This window comes from Bidens hawaiensis, unplaced genomic scaffold (genome assembly GCF_021521415.1).
Source record: "Bidens hawaiensis isolate Kalapana, Puna unplaced genomic scaffold, B.hawaiensis_p1.1 tig00007761_1, whole genome shotgun sequence".
In the NCBI taxonomy this organism is placed as follows: Eukaryota; Viridiplantae; Streptophyta; class Magnoliopsida; order Asterales; family Asteraceae; genus Bidens; species Bidens hawaiensis.
The window spans coordinates 323084-344722 of NW_027491539.1; the positions used below are offsets into that span (position 1 = coordinate 323084).

The following is a 21639-nucleotide window of genomic DNA, read 5'->3' on the forward strand; positions in this document are numbered from 1 at the left end:
CTTGGTATACAAAACTCTTTTAGTTATAGACTTATAGTATCATACCCTATGATTTCATTATTTCATATGAAAGTTTTCGCCTTTCGGGTACAAGTGGGATGTGGTTATGGTAACCGACTAACCGGAAGAGGCGGAGTCGGTTAGAAAAATTATATGTTCTATGTTATTTCACAATATCATTTATTATATGTTATTTGTGTATTCGATTTTCAAGTGTTATTGGTTCACACAACATTTTCATAAAGTGGCATTAGTAATTATAAAGCGAGTCCGCCAATGTATACGACAAAACGGATTCTTTGAAACGATAATGATACGTGATGCGCAAATAAAAGGTTAAAAAACTGTGAGTAGTTAGCGTATATAAACGAACGAACGGTTAATTATAAGGTAATGTCCAATAGAATTAACAAAAGAAGAGACAAAGAAAGGTTTGATATGCCAAAAACATCAACTTCTTGAGTTGTTTCTTATGATTTTAACTTCATCTTCTTGATCTTTACCATATCCATCTCTCTCATCTCCTCTCTCAAATAATTGTGATATGTCTCTTCTCAGGCTGCCACATGGATCGATAAGTTTCATTAACCCCACATATGCATATATATGGTGGCTCTGGTAGCAATCATACCAGAGTAGAATTCCTCAGTTATTATCCTAGCCTAAAGACTCCAATTTCTTAAAACATTCAGCATTGCAACGTTTTTCACCTTTTTGCAACCTACAAAGAAAAGGGAAAATTACCATACTCCCCTTTTTAGAGAGAGTAAATATGTTTTAGCCCTAAACTCTCCGGTATTCCAAAAATAGCTCATATAATTTGAACTGAGTTGACATATTGGGATAAAACCGACCAGATTTCTAAACCAATAGTATTTTGACACATGTAAAATTTCTTGAAATCCGACCAAATTTTTGAAAATCTTGAGGGTCCGTCCAAATTATTTCATTAAACCTTTTGCTAGAAAGCAGTCTTCCTAGACGGTTTTTTATGTTTCCTACCTGGTCTATACATATTCTAAAAATATTGAAAAATGTGCATTTAAGTTCTGTCTTCCAAGACACATTTGAGACGAATTGTACCAGGGAAACGATATATTCATTTTTCTCTTATAAGCTGAAATATCGTCCACACCGACAAGATTTATTTTTAACCCGTCCACACCTACAAGATTAAAGTTAATTCCGCCCACACCGACATGGAATATAAGATGAACTAATTTTCATTATTATTCATGTTTGTATATAACATTCTTCATCGTTTTTCGGGTTTCGGGTTTTTCGGGTTTCAAAGTTTTAAAACTTGACCCGAAACCCAACCAGAATCTCTCAAGGATTCATCGGGTTTGGGTTTTTTCGGGTTTGGTTAATCTGGTTTCAAGTATCCTGGAAAACAAAACAAAAAAATTTAAAAAACTACAATGCTAAAACTAAAACATTATATTATTCTTTGTTCGTAAACAAATAATCAAATAATAAGCCAGCATAACTTGATAACAATCCAAAAGTAGAGTAAAACTAATTCTAACCATAATCGTCTTCAATCGGCCGTGATTTGGTTGTTCGATTACGGTTGCTATTAGTAATAACGAGATACATAAATTAACGATAAACAATCGATCTATAATGGTTGTAATTACAGCAATCGATTATGACCAGATTCTGATAACGTTAGTGGCTAAGACTAAGCATATTATACCTAAAAATATATTAAATTTCAAAACTAAAAGTTTATTCAGGTTGACCCGAAACTTATATATCAAACCCGAGAACCAACCCAAATTACTTCGGTTCGGGTTCATGTTAGTCTTTTCTCAGGTTCGAGTTTTTCGGTTTAGTTAGTTCAGGTCAGGTACGTACATGTTTTATCGGGTTAAGTTCGGGTTTCGGATAAAAGTGATAGCCCTGCTATTTATTTTATTTTTACTGTAAATAGTGCATGATTGTTTTTAATTCTATGGCAATAATAATAATAATAATAATAATAGAAATCTGCAATTTGCCTCCATGGTTTATATCGTCGCTGGATGGGTTAATCACTGAAAAAGATTTTGCGAACTTTGGACCACTGTGAAATTTGGGCGGCTCAGTCTGTCTCCCTGCCGTCAGTTGACCGTGAGTTGACTAACAAAAAAACGTTGAAATGACCATTTTGCCCCTGAGCCTATAAATAATCCTAAAACTAAATATCCAAATTTCGTGTAAAGGGTGGGGTTCGAACCCCCAACCCCCCCAGTTTAATAACACACAACACCAACCAGTTGAACTGAACTAACATTTAATAAATCTATACAATATGTAATATATATTCACCATTTGAATTGAAACTTTAATTATGTAATATACTTATAGGGGTGAGTTATAATAAAAAGAAATAGTTTTCTAGAAAGAGTAAGAATAAATCTAGGCCATTGGATTTAGGATTTAGTGGTTGAGATTGATAGTTTTCAAAATAGCAATTAGTTTCCTAAGATCAAGGATTTAGGCTACATAGTTTCCTAACTCTAAATTTTATGAGTTTAGAGTGTCTACACTTCCTTTTATGAGTCTATATGTGCTGATTCTAATCTTAAACATTTAAACAGTAAAACAAGCAAGAAATCCTATCCATATTCATCAAGATAACATTAACATTTATTATTAAACCATACACTTTACCTTTACTGAGCTTGCTTGAGTGACACATGGCATTCTTGAACTGACATCTTTTTACTTAAATCTCATTCTCTGTTCGAGTCTAAGCATGTAGGATGCTTAAATCTCTCGAACTTTGCTTTGATACCAACTTGTAAGGCCCCGATCCCGGTGCCCTACTTTAGCGTCAGATTTACTCATAAATACAGTTCTTACAAATCAGAGTTAATTAAAACTTTCGCGGAATATAAAACTTAACCGTTTATTACAAAACATTTAATCTTTTCTTTAAAACCATAACATAAAATATCATATTTAAAACATCGTTTCTTCCATCTTCAGATGCCAGCCGTTCGATCCATGCCATGTGTCATCCTCATGCCGGCTCTTTAGTTTGCTCACCTGCGTGCATACTAAAAGTCAGCTACGCTGAGTGAGTTCTAGTTAATCAAGCAACTTACCATACAACCACTACATGCATTTATATACGTGTCTGAAGACACGTAGTCCACTGTCTAACCTGCTTACCTTACCGCTTAACCACTTAACTGCCCCTTACGTCTTAGCCAGTTGTTTACGGGAGCACAAAGAGGCTTGCCCTCCAACGCACTCACGTTATGCCACTTAATAACGAAATCACGTATAGGCTTACCTTACCACGCATTCACGTTATGCCACTTAATAACGAAGACACGTATAGGCTTAACCTATCACGCACTCACGTTATGCCACTTTAATAATGAGACACGTATAGGCTTACCCTACCATGCACTCACGTTATGCCACATAAATAATGAAGGCACGTATAGGCTTACCCTACCACGTACTATCGTCATGCCACTAACACTCTTAATAGACCCCTTACCACTTCTATCACACTTTCATCTATTTGTCTACAACACACTTCCTATCAGTTTAACATTTACATAATAAGCAAATCACACCATAACATTCACACACTTATAATCACTTAGAGGTCATTTCCTTTGCCGACACGTGCAATATCCGAAGATCGTTCACGTACCGACAAGCTTTCTTTCATAATGTTCATACATCATCCTTACATTACATAAAATATTCATATCTTTATTTATAATCTGACAGTACGTGCAATATCTGAAGATCGTTCACGTACAGACAAGCAATCATTTGTATCTATCACATATATCATACATGGCATACACTTACCATTTAAGGTAAGTGTATTAACTATCACATCGAGTATGCACACAGCCCCGAAAACATAACAAGGAAATGGGCTAGAAACTTACCTGGATCCTGTTCCTTTCTCCGTTAATCGTTAATCCTTTCTTTAGTTGAGCTCTGCTAACTGTTTATAAATCACACGTATTAAAATTCATCCTATTTGTATTCCAGTTGGAAATGACTAAGTCCGGTATGATCGGTTGGCCTTGTTTAGATTTCATTTACTTATTATTCTTCCTACGAACCCTAATGTAAGGTTTTATAGTTATCTTATTATTATTTTCTCTTTACTTAAACATTTTATTATTAATATAAAGGCTTTTGGATTATTTTAATATTATCTTTCTTTATCGAGTTCGCATCCCTCTTTAAACACTGTCATGTGTTTATAAGTATATGCTCATATTTAGATGTATGTGTATATGTATAGGACACACAGGTTATCCCATACTTGTGGACCTCCAAGTGTAATCTTAGGTGTACACTTAAACGAGTACTTATTCTTGGACGCTCAACGAGTTCGATTATAAGTAATCAAATCACTTCGTAATATAATCGAGTAGCTGCCCAAAGTAAGCGAACTATAAGTGATCGAGTATAGGGAGTGTAATAGGGCTCGGGTTTGTATATGGGCTTGGCTAGATTTTGGACTATGTATATTATATTTATAAAGGCCCAACCTTTCCCTAATTAACCATCAGGTCACTACTCTTCTTCTTCGTTCTTTTATTTCTTTTTGTTCTTCTTCCTGCCGTTCCAAGTAAACGATTCAAATGAACAGATCCGAGGTACAGTTAATATTTAATGAAATCAAAGCTCAGTGTAAGCGATGTAGGGTGATTTGGCTAATTGTAATCGATGGTCCAACGTAATCGATTTGAAGCTAATTGTAATCGATTCCCTTTGTAATCGGATCCTTGATAGCTGCTCCAAGGATAATCGGGTTTATCGTAATCGATTAGGACCTATGCTCAGACGCGATATAATCGACCATTCTGTTGGGTTTTAGTGTGGCTGTATGCGAGTGTGTATATGTATAAGTATTGTATGCGAGTTTGGGTGTAATATGTATAAGTGTTGTAAACGATTGCAGGGTATTAATCAACTTCTAATGTAATCGAGTTGGATTGTGATCGATGGTGATTTGCTTGGCTGTAAGGAAGCCGATGTCCTGATGGTTCTCCACTGTATTATTATTATTATTATTATTATTTATTTAATATATGAACCTTTAACATGAAGCCATCTTCCCCTTAAGCGCTCTCGTGACCATTTCCGGGTAAGACTTGACTCGGGAAATCATAAAGTTCGGATTTTTTAAGCTTAAAATGTTCAAGACTAGGTCTAGGGTTCATTTTAAACGAGCCGTTCATAGTACGAGTTCGTTAAGTTCCATTTTAACATCAAGTTTTCAACTTTAATGTTCGTTTATGCCCAATCTACTCTCGTTTCAAGTTTCAAGGCCCAACGTTAATAAAAATGTAAACTTTAAATATCAAGAACGTACCTTTGAACGTTTTTAGGTTACGGTTTAGCTTGGTTATCTTGTATTTAGCTTGTATATCATAGATCTATCAATATTTGGCTTGATTTTGGTCTTGGATCTTGTTTCTCTCTCTCTCTTGGTGGTTTATATATATATATATATATATAGTAAGGAGGGTGGGTGTGTGTTCTTGAGTTTGTAGAGATTAGGAAAGGATGGAAATGAGAGTTTGGGTTTTAGGAATGGTTTAAGGGAGTATTTATACATCTTAAAGCCCATGGACCTAAAGCCCATTACCCTTTAACCCATCTTAATTAATCTAAGTCCATTATCTTTTCTAGATTTAATATTAGTTAAATATTAACACCCAATAACTTAACACGACTTTTTCTATCTAATATTAAAATAATTATTTAACACACGTCAACTTAACGAAATCTTTATTTAATATTATAATTTAACATTATAATATTTAAGATGTTACATTATTTAGTAAACTTTTCGTCCGAAAACGACGAAACGGCCCATTTTTTAGTAAACTTTTTGTCCGAAAACGTCGACACGGCTCGTTTTTTAGTAAACTTTTCGTCCAAAAACGACGAAACGGCTCGTTTTTTAGTAAACTTTTCGTCCGAAAACAACGAAACGGCCCGTTTTTTAGTAAAGTTTTCTTCCGAAAACGACGAAACGGCTCGTTTTTTAGTAAACTTTTCGTCCGAAAACGACGAAACGGACCGTTTTTTAGTAAACTTTTTGTCCGAAAACGACGAAACGGCTCGTTTGTTAGTAAACTTTTCGTCCGAAAATGACGAAACGGCCCGTTTTTTTATCGTTTTTTAGTAAACTTTTCGTCCAAAAACAACGAAACGGATGGTTTTTTATTGTAATTTTAGCTCAAAATCGACGAAACGACCCGAACCCAAGCATCCGAACCCAAGCACCCGAACCCAACCCGAACACAAACATTTTTTTATATATATAACACGAACACAAAATACATATAACAAAACACCCGAATTATAAACTTCGGGATTTCACATACATAACATACTTATAATTATAATTATTATTCACACGAATTATAAACTTCGGGATTTTATAACGGTAGCATCCGTAGACGCGACCTAAGATTCCACGTACGGTGGAAGTTGATTTGGTTATGGCCGGCTAAGTTGACCAAAAACCAACCCGTAACCTCTCAGATCCGGAGCTCTATCCGGAGATTAATATCAATCGGGACTCCTAATAGAGCCCGATTGAAGTTCACGTTGATTATTAGAACCATCTTCAAGCCGGGGTACGACGGGAAGGGGAGACGGAGCCGGAGACGGTGGGAGCCGGAGAAGGTGGGAGCCAGTGCAACGGTTGGAGCCGGAGACACGGTGGGAGCCGGAGACACGGTGGAGGGGGCTACGGGTGGGTCGTCTTGGAAGAAGATGAAGATGGAGAATGAAGATGAAGTGTTGTGTTGAGGAATATGGAAAATGACTTCGGTGGTGGTGGGTATATATATATGAAGAAGGAGTATTGAGGAAGGAGAAGTTGAGAGGGGTAAGAAAAAGAAGAGGAAGTAGAGAGGATTTCTTAGGGGGAAAACAGGGAAGAAAATAATATCCTGTGGTCGGACTGTCATTTTTAGAGTCAAACTGGTTTTTCAAGCTTTTAAAAAAAAATAATAAAAAAAGTGGTACAGATGTAACCCGCCAAATTTCTATTTGTAAAAAGTCTAAAATACCCTCCAACTCAACGGCCTTTAACGGAATTATTTAACGGATGGGCACAGATTGACCCGCCCAAATTTCATAGTGTTCCAAAGTTCCCAAAATCTTTTTCAGTGGTTAACCCATCCAACGACGATATAAACCAGGGAGGAAAATTGCAGATTTCTCTAATAAAAATAATATAAGAGAGAGAGAGAGAGAGAGAGAGAGAGAGAGAGAGAGAGAGAGAGAGAGAGAGAGAGAGAGAGAGAGGTTGATACTAAAAATGTATACACATTTGTTAATAAAGTTGTCCGTCTAATTCTAGACTGATTTTCCTAGTTGAATGATTGACTAGTTGTTTGCACCTTTTACAACGACAAATGGCTCCGCTTTTGCCCATAACACCATTTACATTGACAAATGTCTCCATTTTTGGTTTTGTACAAATAACAAACTTCATCAATGGTATATAACTTCTTAATTAATTTTGACCAGTACCTCTATTTTTCCAACGTTGACCACTGATTTTATGAAAAGTTTTGTGACTCCAAAACTAAATAAAGTTTGCATATATTTTTAGTTCAATCAAAAACACATAATTTTAGTAGTTTATTTAATTTAAAAATATAAATATTAACCCCAAATTATATTTAACTTAAGCCCAAGTTTATTTACCTATAACCCAGCTTCCCTCGGATCCCCAAACATACCCACATTATCTAATTACTGGCATGCGTTAAGCCTGGTGACGGTGAGCACCATCATGTAGGTCATCCATAAGGAGAGAGAATCACTCGCTTACCTTTCGTTATACCTAGTGAGTGATGAGTGATCGATTTATTCTATGTACTTATATCTACATACTAATGATAGTAAAATAGTAAATGCATTATTATTATTATAATAATAATAATTATTATTATTATTATTATTATTATTATGTTTTCATAATTTTGTACATTACAGAGAAAAATAGCTAAAACGATCATATTAAGTTAACAATGATATAAAGGTTTAACTTATGTTTGATCAGTTTAATTGATCGATATATGATTATTATGGTCATCATTCTTAATATTACTTCACATGCAAATATGGTAGACAATTATGTAATATCATTGCTTTGATCAAACGTAAAACTAATGAAATGACTTATTTGGAGTTTGAACCAATTTTATGGATAATTACTACTATATGAAGTTTGGTGTCGCAAGTGTCATATTGGGCCACTTGGCGGCACCAAACTAGTCTGTATATTTTGCTTTTGTTTTTTAGTTTAGTCATCGTAACGAACGTAAAGAAAACCGACTTAACGTTAGATTTTTTTTTTGTTTCTTAGTTCCGGTAGCATAACTAACATAACGTCACCACATTTGTCCACCTCAATATTTATATATATTTTTGTTTTATATTTGGTTTTAGTTCCATACACACATAATCGAAACCGACCTAATTCATGTCAACCTGCCGACTCAACACTTGGGGTTTACCACCATTTGAGTTTTACCGACCTGCCAAAGTGCCAGGTAAAAAACTAGTTACAAAACAAAAGTAATTCATGTAACGTGTTGCAACTTGCAACAATCAATCGGAGTTTTGAGTTAGGCCAGTGGTGGAAAACGAAAATAGTATGAAAGGCACACAAAGAAAGTGGATTTTGGGCTTTCCGGAACTAAAAAGAGAGAGAATGCGTTTGCGGCTTTGGGTTGAATTCATTTTGGGGAAATTACCAAAGCAGGAGCGGATCTGAAGAGGTAGGTCCCAGCAGAGCCCAGTTGGACTCGCAAGACTCACCTTAAACAGGGACGTCTGCGCAGAGACCAACTGGATCCGCAGGACCAACCATGCTCAGAGACGTGACGTCCTTACGCGCAGTACGCAAGCTGGTCCCGCAGGAAAAGCCTCCCAATGGTGAAGGACTCCGCCTGTCCCCGCAGCCTCGGATACAAGCCATTAGGGAAGGCCACCCGCGCAGCATGGCTACACGCACAAGGCACTTAGCTCTCGATCATTCAGTGTCACCTGAAGGAATGAGCAAAGCCGGGAGCAATCCCGCACAGAGGCGGGAGGGGGAATACTCCCGCCCAAATAAGCCAGTCTGTATACTGAAGGATCTTTTACTGTACCTGACGAGGTATGGGCGAAAGATCTGATCAGAGATACGACAGCTCACTGATACAGTATGGCGAGTAGCATGCTCCTGTACTGTATCACTATTAGCCGCTGCCTACTCACCAACTACTGTCATACCACGTGCGTAGCCGGCAGTTGGTGGAAAGGGAATAGTATACAGCAGGCCTGGTCACTATCAGCCGCTGCCTACCCACCAACTACCAGCAGGACACGTGCGTAGGCTACTGTTGATGAACAGGAACACTGTTGCAGCCGGCCATACCTCCTTGGAAACCTACCTTCGGCTATAAATACCCCAAATGGTATGATCATCTGAACACATTACATTATCTTATATCATCATAATATACCTGATATCTGCTCTAGCAATCTCTTAATATACTTTTATATTTAAAGAGCAATCTAGTCTGATTCTCACGCCGGAGGGTGGTCACAAGGAGGAACCCCCCCTTCTCAGTGACGAGCTCACGGTGTCTGTTTTGCAGGTTATCAGAAGAACCATCTTCCAAGGGTCTAACCCCTCGTGGGAAACAGCTATCCAACCCCCAGGTTACCAGTAATCTGCCCGGGGTCCGGTTAGTGTTTCTTCAGGATCCAAATTTTCACAAAAGTAGACAAAAGAAACTAGACTTACAAACAATAACTTTAACTTTAGACAAGACTAGCTTAATATCGAAACTAGGGATGAGCAAAACGGCTATGTATACCGATTCAGGATCGACACCGAACCTGGTACCAATTTGGTATGTTGGTATCGAATAGGAAACAAGTTTTGAGTTTTCGGTACCGGTACCATACCGACAACTGCTCATCCCTAATTAAAACCCATGAAAAATTATATGGCACCATCAGGAACTAACATGTGTGACGCCTCATACTTAGGCTATATGGAGCCTATACGAAACTATTCAGCTAAAAAGGTGTCTTTCAGAATAAACTATGACTCCCACAATGGTTAACTATCAAGTGGCTTATAGACATGAGCAATGCCCATTTATTTGGTAAGAGCATTTTTGCCCAGCCCCATCCCAAAACACCTAAAACATACCCCATTGTAAATGTAATGGTGATCGAGGCGTTTTCGTATTATGTAGAGTGGAGGATACGACATTCACGTCCCCTTCATCATATGATTTAACTGAAAATAATACCTTTTGAATTCTATCTTCATTTTAACCCTATGTATATCTTTTATCTTAATCACAATCAATCATTTTATATTTTATCGTTTTAATATTGAGGCCGTGAATGCTCTATGTTACAAGAAAGAATGTGCTGGTAGTGGAATGATACATGAAAGACTTAGTTTTAACACCACCACAATGATGATTAGAGACTATGCAGTACGTGTTGTTCACTAGCTAGATCCTTGAACTGAACACTGAACGTGTTTTATATCATCGTACCGTCGTGCCTTTTGATGAATGTTCACGAGCGTCTGCCTTAGATGAAGGTTTTTCTCAAATCAAAAGACAAAGACGCGTGTATCCTCATATAGCCGGTAGCTTATTTGAAAAACTCGATAAATTAGCGGAATTTACGATAAAGCCCTTGAAACAACATAAACCCCATTAAACCCTAGTTCATATATTTTCTTGTACGCCGTTGTCTTCTTCGTCTACATAGCTGCTCATCTCTGGTTTCCTTCGATACCCAGATCAGTTAACTGAAGCCCGTAATCAGTAACAGCAGTTATCACCAGCTATGACGACTTTAGACCAAAACCCTAATCCCCAAATCGAAAACCCCAGTAAGAAGAAACGAAAAAGAAACAAAAACAAAAACAAGATTCAAGAAGAAGCGTCCGACGTGGCACCTGCACCACAGAATATTAATATCAGCGAACCAGAGGAAGTCAAAGAGAAGAAGAGTAAGAAGAAGAAGAAGTCAACTGAAGATGATGAAGAAGAAGAAACAGTTGCAGCAGATGAAACCAAACAAGAAGAACAAGTTTTGAATACAAAGAAGGTTAAAAAGACAAATGCTGATTCTGGTATTATGAGTACTGATGCTTTTACTTCATTGTCTTTGTCTGAACCAACTATGAAAGCTATTGCTGATATGGGTTTTCAGTTTATGACTCAGGTAAACATTTTTACTTATTAAACATTTGTATATTATTATTATTTTATGTTATTATGATTGTTGTAGATCCAATCTAGGGGAATTCCGCCTCTCTTGGAAGGGAAAGATGTTCTTGGAGCTGCGAGAACTGGTTCCGGTAAAACGTTAGCGTTTCTTGTGCCTACAGTTGAGTTGTTGTATAATGCGCACTTTGCTCCTCGAAATGGGACTGGTGTTGTTGTCATTTGCCCGACACGGGAGCTTGCGATACAGGTGACAGCGTGTTTATTTGCTTATTTGTTTATTGTTGTTAAGAGGTTTGAGTGTTTGATTGATTATGGTTTATGCATAGTGGCCTAAGATAAAAAAGCGCGTTTAAATAAAAAGATTAAAATATATTATGTATTAGAAAAATAGTGCTACTCTTTATGTAAAATAAACAAAAGCTATTATATAACATTATCAAAAGTTTTAAAAGAGTCGAATATTATTCCAAAACTCGAATGACATAATGTTCAAAGTAAAGTTCAAAAAGTAATAAATAGTAAAGGTTCAAATGATCATTATTCTTGAGCCGTCATCAATACTAATAGAGTTGTTGTAAACTTTAAAAGGCGATGGCCTAGGAACTGGAAGCACATATATTGGGCCTAGGCACAAGAAGTGAGGATTTCAATAACTATAGGTTTATGGTTTTGATTGATTGCTCACTTGTGCAGACTCATGCAGTTGCAAGTGATCTACTCAAGTATCATTCACAGACGCTTGGGCTGGTTATTGGTGGTGCAGCTCGACGAGGGGAAGCGGAGAGACTTGTGAAGGGAGTGAATTTGTTGGTGGCTACTCCTGGCCGACTTCTTGATCATCTGCAAAACACCAAAGGCTTTAACTTTAAGAACCTCAAGGTTGGTTTTGTCGCTAAGTATTTAACTTTATTAAAATGAAAATTGTTTTTATATATGCAATTTGATTAAGATGTAGTTCAAATATGAATTTTGAATTTTGATTTTGCAGTGCTTTGTGATTGATGAAGCTGATAGAATTTTGGAAGCTAACTTTGAAGAAGAAATGAAGCAGATCATTAAAATCTTACCAAAGGTATGATTTCTTGCAACTAAATTTCATATGTTTTTGTACAACTCAGTGTGATATTTGCATTCTTGCATTGTATTTGAGTTAAACTTATCGAGGTCTATATAATATATGCAGACAAGGCAAACTGCTCTCTTTTCTGCCACTCAGACAAAGAAGGTACAGTTCTGTTTAATTCAATTAATAATCAGTTTTTATTATCCTGTTTGCCTTTAGTTCAATTTATGTTTTATGTTTGTTTTCAGGTTGAGGATCTTGCACGCTTGTCATTTCAGACTACTCCGGTGTATATCGATGTAGATGATGGGAGATCCAAGGTAAAGAAATTAACTATTGTAATTCTTCATTTATGTTTGTTTTGTTTATACAAATGAATAATTATAGTATGATGTTGTTTAGGTGACTAATGAAGGTTTGCAACAAGGTTATTGTGTGATACCGAGTGCAAAGCGGTTTATACTACTATACTCTTTCTTGAAAAGGAATTTGTCAAAGAAAGTGATGGTTTTCTTTTCTTCATGCAATTCGGTTACATTTTACGCTGAACTTCTTAAGTACATTCATGTGGATTGTTATGATATTCACGGGAAGCAAAAGCAACAGAAACGAACTTCTACATTCTTTGACTTTTGCAAGGCAGAGAAAGGAATTTTGTTGTGCACCGATGTTGCTGCTCGTGGCCTTGATATCCCTGCAGTGGTATGCCCATTCTTCCATCCAAACAATATTTAATTCTTAATAAATAATTTCAGCTGAGACCTACAAGCCTGCAATCACCATGTGCGTATCGTTAGTAATTTTTTAAATTTGTTTTTAGGACTGGATTGTTCAGTATGATCCTCCAGATGAACCAAAGGTATAAGCTTTATCTTATTTTCTAAACCTATGATGTGTTTTTCTCTTTATCTTACACTTGTCATCTAATTTTTTCAGGAATATATCCATCGAGTAGGTCGAACTGCTCGTGGAGAGGGTGCAAAAGGAAATGCTCTACTTTTCCTTATCCCAGAAGAGTTGCAGTTTCTTAAATATCTCAAGGTGTTGTGTTGAGAAAAAATAATAATAATTTAATCTATGCTCTTTAAATTTGTTTGGTTCCAACTTGTAACTTAATATTTCGTGCGAAATATAAACCAACCAATCTTTTTTCTAATCAATATTGACTGGTGTTTTGGTCATTAGGCTGCAAAAGTACCAGTTAAGGAGTACGAGTTTGATGAAAAGAAGATGGCTAATGTACAATCTCACCTGGTAAGTAATATGCTTTATCGTAGAGATGACAAAATATTAGTCATAGGTATGTAAGGTGTTGTTTTGTTTGATGATGTATGTGTTGCTGGTGTTGATGCAGGAAAAATTGGTTGGCGAGAATTATTACTTGAACAAATCGGCTAAAGAAGCATATAGATCCTACCTATTGGCTTATAACTCACATTCAATGAAGGACATCTTTAATGTTCACCGCCTCGATATGCAGGTTTCTGTCTTTACCTTTTTCCAATACAGTAGGTTGCGGGTTTTATTTCCATATATGTGAATGTAGCCGATTAAAAGTGTATGTATTGATGACAGGCGGTGGCAACATCATTCTGCTTTTCAAATCCTCCAAAGGTGAACCTGAACATAGACAGCAATGCATCAATGTTCAGGCAGAAATCAAAAGGAAGAAGCCGAAATGGGTTTAGCGAAAGTAATCCATATGGCAGAAACCATCAAGGCAACACCCAAATCGTAAGATATTAGCAGCAGCCATGGCCGCTTTTGAAGCTAGTTAAACTTGGTTATGTTACATTTTATTGTTGTGCTTCTTACTACATGTCTTTATGGTGCTTTCGAGTTTATTATTTATTTGTAAACCAAGGACGATCTATTGGCCCAATTTTGTTTTGAGAATTTCAGCATTATATACTCTCTTGATTTGATAATGGTTATTAAAATAGCAACAAATAAACTAACATTTATGCTTTTTGTAAATAGTTATTTTATGCTAAAAGATTTTTATTATAATATTCAATAATAGATATGTCATATGTTGCCTCCCACTTTCCTTTTTAGTTTTGTTTTTTCTTTCTTTTTTTTCATTTTTGTAATTTGACCAAATGTGGATGAATAGCAATGACATTTTGATCTATAACCAAATAACCGTATTAAACCACACCATCCGGTTATCTTTCTTAAAAACCGGTCAAAGTGTGCAGATCACACCGGATTGGTCTAAAATTATCAACTACGGGCTACGACCCTCGAGGTCCATGGAACGGGCTACGACCCCAAGGTCTAGAGAATGTAGCGAAGCAGCGGACAAGTGGGAGGTCTAACTAGAGAGGATTTGTTGCTGCATACGTACCAATGGGCGGGGAAGGCTAGCCCCTCACTCTGACATCACATATATACATACATATCACGTATATATAATTTTGATAATCGTTTAATGGGGTTAGGTTTGTGAATGCTTGATATTGTGGAAGAAAGTGAATGTTTTTGAGAAAGTTTGAAATATGATGTGACCATGTGACGTTGATTTGTCGGTTTGTAAAGGTTTAGTGTCATCGACGTTCTAACATAGTTGGGGTGTTGAGCCAGTGAGCTTGAACAGAGGCTGGCCCGCTTATTAGCTCACTCAATTTATTTATTTAGTTTTAACCCATGTTAGTTAGCACTACTACTTAATTTTATCTCAATTTTAAAGCTTAGTTATTTTCGAAAACCACCAAAAGTGTTTAGATTACATTGGAACCGAACTTACAAGATTAGGCACATACAGTTAAGAGTGATTTTCTTCCTCTTGGACTCTGCCAGTTATCGGTCACACCATACCACTACTGCTACCCTAGTCCACTCCTAGTGTCCGATTCCTTAGAACCCGTCTCAGAGATGTCCTTCCAAAACATTGAAGATAACAGTCTAGAACTTCGAAGCATAATATTAACTATTAAGGGTATCTCTATATTGCCTTGCTTAAAACACGAGTCGAACTTGAGTTGGGTTCGACTTTACATGACATTTTGCTAGAGAAGAACCCTAAACATGTTTAATGATTAGACTCAAAATTTTCGGACAAAAACAATTAAATTTACAAAACGAACAAAAAAACGGGGAGGGGGACCCCAGGGCCTTTAATAAGCTATGCCCCTACCCACAATGGTCATTTCTTTTTTGATTGTGTTTATGAGTGAGTCATTCATAAAACGTTTATTATGATTATGAATAGTTGATATTCCGCTTAAAAAAACTCATTCAAATAGTGAGGACAGTTGTAAACCGTGTCACGATAAAAAAAAATAACACGGAAGAAAAATATTATTAGTTGATCATAAAATTACAGGAAATACCCACCGACGATATTAGTGATCCAAGAAGTCAAACTTAGTCAGACGTACAAGGTCATACTTATCATATATATATATATATATATATAAACAGTGTATTGGTCTGAATCCAATCCGATACCAAAATATCAATCAATCATGTCATACTACCCGAAAGGCCACCACTACGAATCCGGAGACGACGTCGATGACTTCGACGACTACGATCCCACCCCATACGGCGGAGGCTACGACATCGCCTTGACCTACGGCCGCCCTCTTCCGCCGTCAGAGGAAACATGCTACCCTGCTGCCACCACTTCCTCATCTGGGTTTGACTATGAAACCTCTAACTACTCCTCTTATGCTGAGCCTACTGCTTACGGTGAAGAGGCTCTTGATAATGAGTACAAGAACTATGTTCGTCGGAAGCCACATGGAGGTGTGACTCATCACCCTGGTGGTGGATCTGGTTATGGTCGTCCACAGGAACCGGGTTCTGAATATGGGTCGGGTTATGGCCGTCCACAGGAGCCGGTTTCTGAATACGGGTCGGGTTATGACCGACGCCAAGAGGAGCCGGTTTCAGAGTATGGATCTGGGTATGGCCGGAAACAGGAGGAGCCGGTTTCGGAGTATGGGTCGGGTTATGGCCGTCCACAGGAACCGGTTTCGGAATATGGATCTGGCTATGGACGTAGACAGGAGGAACCTGTTTCGGAATACGGATCCGGGTATGGCCGTAAGCAAGAGGAGTCCGAATACGGATCGGGTTATGGATCGGGTTATGGGCGTAGGCAGGAGGAGCATGAACATGGATCGGGTTATGGCCGTAGGCAGGAGGAGCCTGAATATGGAACGGGTTATGGCCGTAGGCAGGAGGAGCCGGTTTCTGAGTATGGATCGGGTTATGGTCGCAGGCCGGATCCTAATCCTGAGTATGGTTCGGGGTATGAGAGGAGGAATGAGGAAAGGTATGGCGGTGGGGAAGAGGAATATCAGAGGCCTAGTTACGGAAGGCGTGATGAGGAGGATGAAGGTTATGGTGGCCGTAAGAAATATGTAAGTTCGATCAATCCTCTTAACTCAAATTAGACAATGCCTCATTTTATTAATGCTGTTCAATGTGATTAGACCTATAGGATTGCTACCTTGATTAATTTTATAAGCTTATTCAGATTGAATTTGGTATAAATTAGCAAGATCATGAATTTTATTGTATATTTGTATGATTTTTGAGTAGAGGACTTGTTTCCGTAGCTTACGTTGCCTTCCTGTGCAATTACTTTCATTGCAGTTTGTATGGCATAAATGCGTAATTACAAGTCGTATTGTTATAGTGTTTTGTATCTCATGCTTTCAATGAACAAAGCATGATCCTTTAATATAGGGCACATGAAATTGGTATCCTACTTCCTTAAGAAGTTGTAAATTTTGGCCCTTAGTGGGATAATTATACGGAACAGTTAGCCATTTTGTTTGAGATATGCTAATAATTGCACTTAATTTGCAGGGAGATGATGATGGTTCTGATGAGGATGATGAGAGGAGGAAACACAGGCACCACCACCGCAAGCACTATGATGATTGAGGAACTTAAGTTTGGTTTGCGTGATTGATTGATGCTTCTCCATAAGCTACTACTAGTATGAATAAAGGAGTGGCATTTTGAACTTGTAATGTTTCATGTATTTCCAGCTGGTTTCTGTTTTCTAAGTGTGTCTTTGCATTGTGTTATAAAACATTTTGGTTTGGTTTGGTTTGGTTTGGTGATTATTAATAAAAATACTGAACTCTTGCGGTTTGTAATCCTCAGACTGTGACTGTTCTAATCTTGAGTTTTTTTTTATGAATCATCATGCTCCAAATCTCGCACACCAGTTTCATCATTCTTCAACTGTGAAATATTGGTAAGGTTTCTTTTGCAATATTATCTAGTTTTGTTGCGGGCTGAAGAATCGAAAACATTTGTTGCTTTCTAGTATCAAGTCCTTTTATTGATTAGTGATACCAAGGTTAGCTTGGTGCAAACAGTGACATTGTTTACTTTGAAAACACAACCTGTTTCAGTTACCGGGTTTTAGTGTTGTGTGCGGGTTCACAGACAGTATGCTTATATAATCCATTGGATTAGGACTGAACAATATTAGTCTGGATGCTAATAAAGTATGATCTCAAACTTAATTAACCTTCAAATATACATATTCTCAGTTTCTTACTCGTAAACTAACATGTATCCAAACACAAACTAGCAGTATGGTAATCTCTCTCATCTTCCTTTGATCTCTTCTATACTGTATACCGGCACTCTTCAGTTTTCAATTCGGTTAGTCAAAGACATTAAGGCAAATCTTATAACAACCAACGGGTTCGTTTCACATGAGGGTAATCATTACACCCTTAAAACAAAAATCCTCACTTTGTGGACTGGATGCCAAATGTCACAAATCGTTCCATTTTGTAGCCTCTCCACTACACATAACCTAATGGATTGGAATTGAAATTTGCGTAGGACTTGAAATTGGAATGAATTGGATTTGAAATCTGAACATTCCACTACAAATTGAAAGAGTAAGAAATTTGAATCCACTCCATTCATGATGTGTTCGTTTTAAAAATTAATTGGAATCAATCACCAATAATACCGCCGCATCTCCAGCCAACCCCACCACGTTCTGGTCAAGATCCCAGGTCGCATTCAGGTCAACATTCCGGTCGCATTCGAGTCGACCGAACGAGTCTACGTTTCGTGCCGCGTTTGGGTCGAGGTCGACGGCTCGGGTCTACGCTCTAGAACGCTTTTGGGTCAACGAATCGGGTTGCATTCGGGTCGACGTTTCAGGTCACGTTTGGATCGGTGATCCGGATCACTTTCGAGTCGACGGTCGGTAACACGTTCAATCCGTGTTTGCGCTGACGGTGCATGTCGCATTCATGTGGACAGTCGAACCGAATGCGAACTAACCTGGAGCTTCGAACCGAACGCACTTTGACACATAGTGTTGAACTGAACGCGAACTGACCAGGTCAAAGATTTCAACAAATTTACTTGAATTCCTCCATATTTAGAATTCCTTTATTTAATGGAATTTGAAGGAATTGAATTCCAATTCCAATTCTTTGTTAACCGAACACAACTAAATAGAATTTAGATTCCAATTTCAACGAAGTGAACATCTTAAAGAATGGAAATCAGTTCCAATTCCATTCCAAATCTTAAAGGATATTCGGTCCAATGATATCCGGTGCTATAGTAGGTGCTCCTTTCCTTTAGAGGTTGATGTTTCAAATCCTGTAGTTAAAAAACTAAAGTTGGTTTCGTTGTCCATTATTTAAACAATGACATTGCTCCAACATCCGTACATAAAAAACAAACAAAGCTAATGTTTGGGATCAGATCACGCGCTTTGATCCGATGAAGAATTATGTTGCAACTGCTCGACTATTCTCCTCAGATATATACGCCGATTTAGCCATTTAAGTAAGCAAAAAGATGCTATCGGTTATTGGAGTTGTAACATTAAAATGCATGATTTTGACTCGGCTAAGTAGCTCCACAACTTAAGGCGAGAGGAAACCAAAAGTGTGAAATACAAATGTTATAAATACATAGTTGGTGATGAAGACACACATTCTTTAAACAACTTTTAAATCAAGTTATCAACCTAGCCAATCGTGAAACCACTACTTTCAAGCCCACAAGAGCGGAAACCGGAAACACATGTTAGATCCATTATTCCTCTTTGATTTACTTAGATCGGATCTTGTCAAAAGTCAACTGTATATATATTTTTTTGGCACTCACACTCGGAACTCTTTTTGTCTAAAATGGATTAGTTTGAGTAGAAAACACGTGCATTAGAGCATAGAAAACAGCTTACATGCTCACTAATTTTTATTTAATTTTGAATTTGTCATCATGAACGGTTAATTTCGTATGATTAAATGTTAATATGAAAACCAGCAAAAAAATTCTGAATTTCAAAATCAATCTTTTAACAATTCTTTTATAATTGTAGAAAAATATAAAGGAAAATGTCAAAGATTAACATTATTGGAAAATTATGTGTATGACATAATCTTCTTAATTCAGCTGACAACACAAAGACTTCGAACATTTTTTGTGAAAACAACGCGTACGTGCATCTTTCTTTTCAATGCTTGCTTGTTATTAAGTGTTTCCAGCTCAAATGGTTTGAATCACTAGTTATTTAGCAGGTTGTTGCCTGTTGGCATATAAAAGTCATTATATATTGTTATTTTGTTATTCCTATACGTTAAGGGTCTGTTTGGTATGAACTAATGGAATGGATGATGGAATGGAATGAACGTGGTAATGGAATGGACAAAGAAATAGAATAGGTTATTACCATTCCAATGAAATATTTTGTTACCACATAGGAATGAAATGATTACTTTGCGTAGTTTGGTATGTAGGGAAAAAAGAAAAAATAATATTAAGACGGTAGTGAGTGGCGGTGGTGGTGGGAGGTAGGTGGCGGTAATGGCATTGGTGGGCGGTGATGGGGTGGTGGTGGTGGTTGGTGGTGGTGGGGTGGGTGGTGAGTGATGAGAGATAATGGTGGTTGGTGGTGGTGTTGGGGTGGGTGGTGGCGGGTAGCGGTGGTGGGAGTGGGCGGAGAGTGGTGTTGGTGAGGGGCAGGGGTGACAGTCGATGGTGGCGGCGAGCTGGTGGCGGTGGTGGGCGGTTGGAACTAATGGTGATGGTTAGTGGCGGTGGGTGGTGGTGGCGGTGGCGGTGGCGGTGAACGGCTGTGGTGGTGGTTGGTGGCAGTGGCAGTGGTGATGATGGGTGGTTAATGTTGATGATGGTGGGTGGTGGTGGTAGGAGGATGGTGGAGGTGATGTAGGGTGAAAGAGGGAAGGAATGAAAAAAAAACATGGGGGTATGGATGTAATGAAATTGAGGTGTTTTAGAGGGAATGAAATGGACTAGGTAATGGGTTATTTTAGTTCTTTGATTAACCAAACACACTTTTCTCAATTCCCTCACAATGGATCATTCCATTTCGCTCACCATTCATGCATACCAAACGCTACCTAACATGTTTGCTGTAAAAACTTATTTTGGTTACTAACCAATAAAACTTTTCATTTCTTTCAATTATTATGCAAGTATTGTAAAATCAAAAATAAAAGAAAAATATATAGCTCACGAACTTATTCATTATATGCAACTCACGAAGTTACACACATATATAACGAACGTATTCATTATATGCAACTCACGAAGTTACACACATATATTCATTATAACGAACTTATTCATTATAGGCATGTATATTTTAATAAGATATAAAAAAATTAAAAAGATTTGTTTTTTTAACGACCAACTAAGTAACGCCGGGTACTCCGTACGTGACCCCATTAGCTAAAGGTAGCCCGAGCCGGCCACGAGTTCGGACGGACAGCCCCTAGCGGTCCACCTATTAAGGGATTCCCCGGATAAAACCCGACCCCCACGCTCGTCAAACGGCACGACAGCGGGGAGCCGGTAAAACCGGGTGAGATCATGACTCGAACGCTGACAAGCCAGGGTCATCCCTCATATCTCCCATATAAATTTGTGATAGTAAGGTTTAAACCCCCTACCTCTCACTAGTAAAGTAAGTGCTCTATCACTAAGCCTCATCCAATTTATGAAAGATTTGTTGTCTTAAAAGTAGTTTTTTGGTGTCCCTTAAGTTTTTTTTTACGCATGATTTCTTTATCTACACAATGTTATTATATACTAGTTTAAGGCCCGTGTATTACACGGGTAGTTAATGAAAATTTTAAACTTTAACTATGAAGTGAGTTACCGTCAACAAAATCATCATTTATTGTTAATACAATTTATATAAAAATTACATAAATTACATAAACAAGATTACACAAAAATGTTACAAATAAGCAAAACTTTTCTTGTACACTACATTTGTGATTGAATTGGTTGGTTTACGTTGTTTATTAAAATCAAAACCTTTAGTCCATGTATGCTTGTAACTCTTGT

At 37.5% G+C, this 21639-nt stretch overlaps 2 protein-coding genes across 2 annotated transcripts; both read left to right on the forward strand.

Moving 5' to 3' along the window:
- Positions 1 to 10714: 10714 nt before the first annotated feature.
- Positions 10715 to 14214, forward strand: LOC143636060 (ATP-dependent RNA helicase HAS1-like). Its single transcript, XM_077103743.1, has 12 exons — positions 10715 to 11247; positions 11314 to 11499; positions 11946 to 12131; positions 12241 to 12324; positions 12436 to 12477; positions 12564 to 12635; positions 12718 to 13017; positions 13136 to 13174; positions 13252 to 13356; positions 13501 to 13569; positions 13670 to 13795; positions 13891 to 14214. The coding sequence occupies exons 1-12, from the start codon at positions 10867 to 10869 to the stop codon at positions 14059 to 14061; spliced, it is 1761 nt and encodes a 586-aa protein (XP_076959858.1). The 5' UTR covers positions 10715 to 10866; the 3' UTR covers positions 14062 to 14214.
- Positions 14215 to 15746: 1532 nt separating this feature from the next.
- Positions 15747 to 17403, forward strand: LOC143636061 (uncharacterized). Its single transcript, XM_077103744.1, has 2 exons — positions 15747 to 16688; positions 17140 to 17403. The coding sequence occupies exons 1-2, from the start codon at positions 15786 to 15788 to the stop codon at positions 17215 to 17217; spliced, it is 981 nt and encodes a 326-aa protein (XP_076959859.1). The 5' UTR covers positions 15747 to 15785; the 3' UTR covers positions 17218 to 17403.
- The last annotated feature ends 4236 nt before the right edge of the window (positions 17404 to 21639 follow it).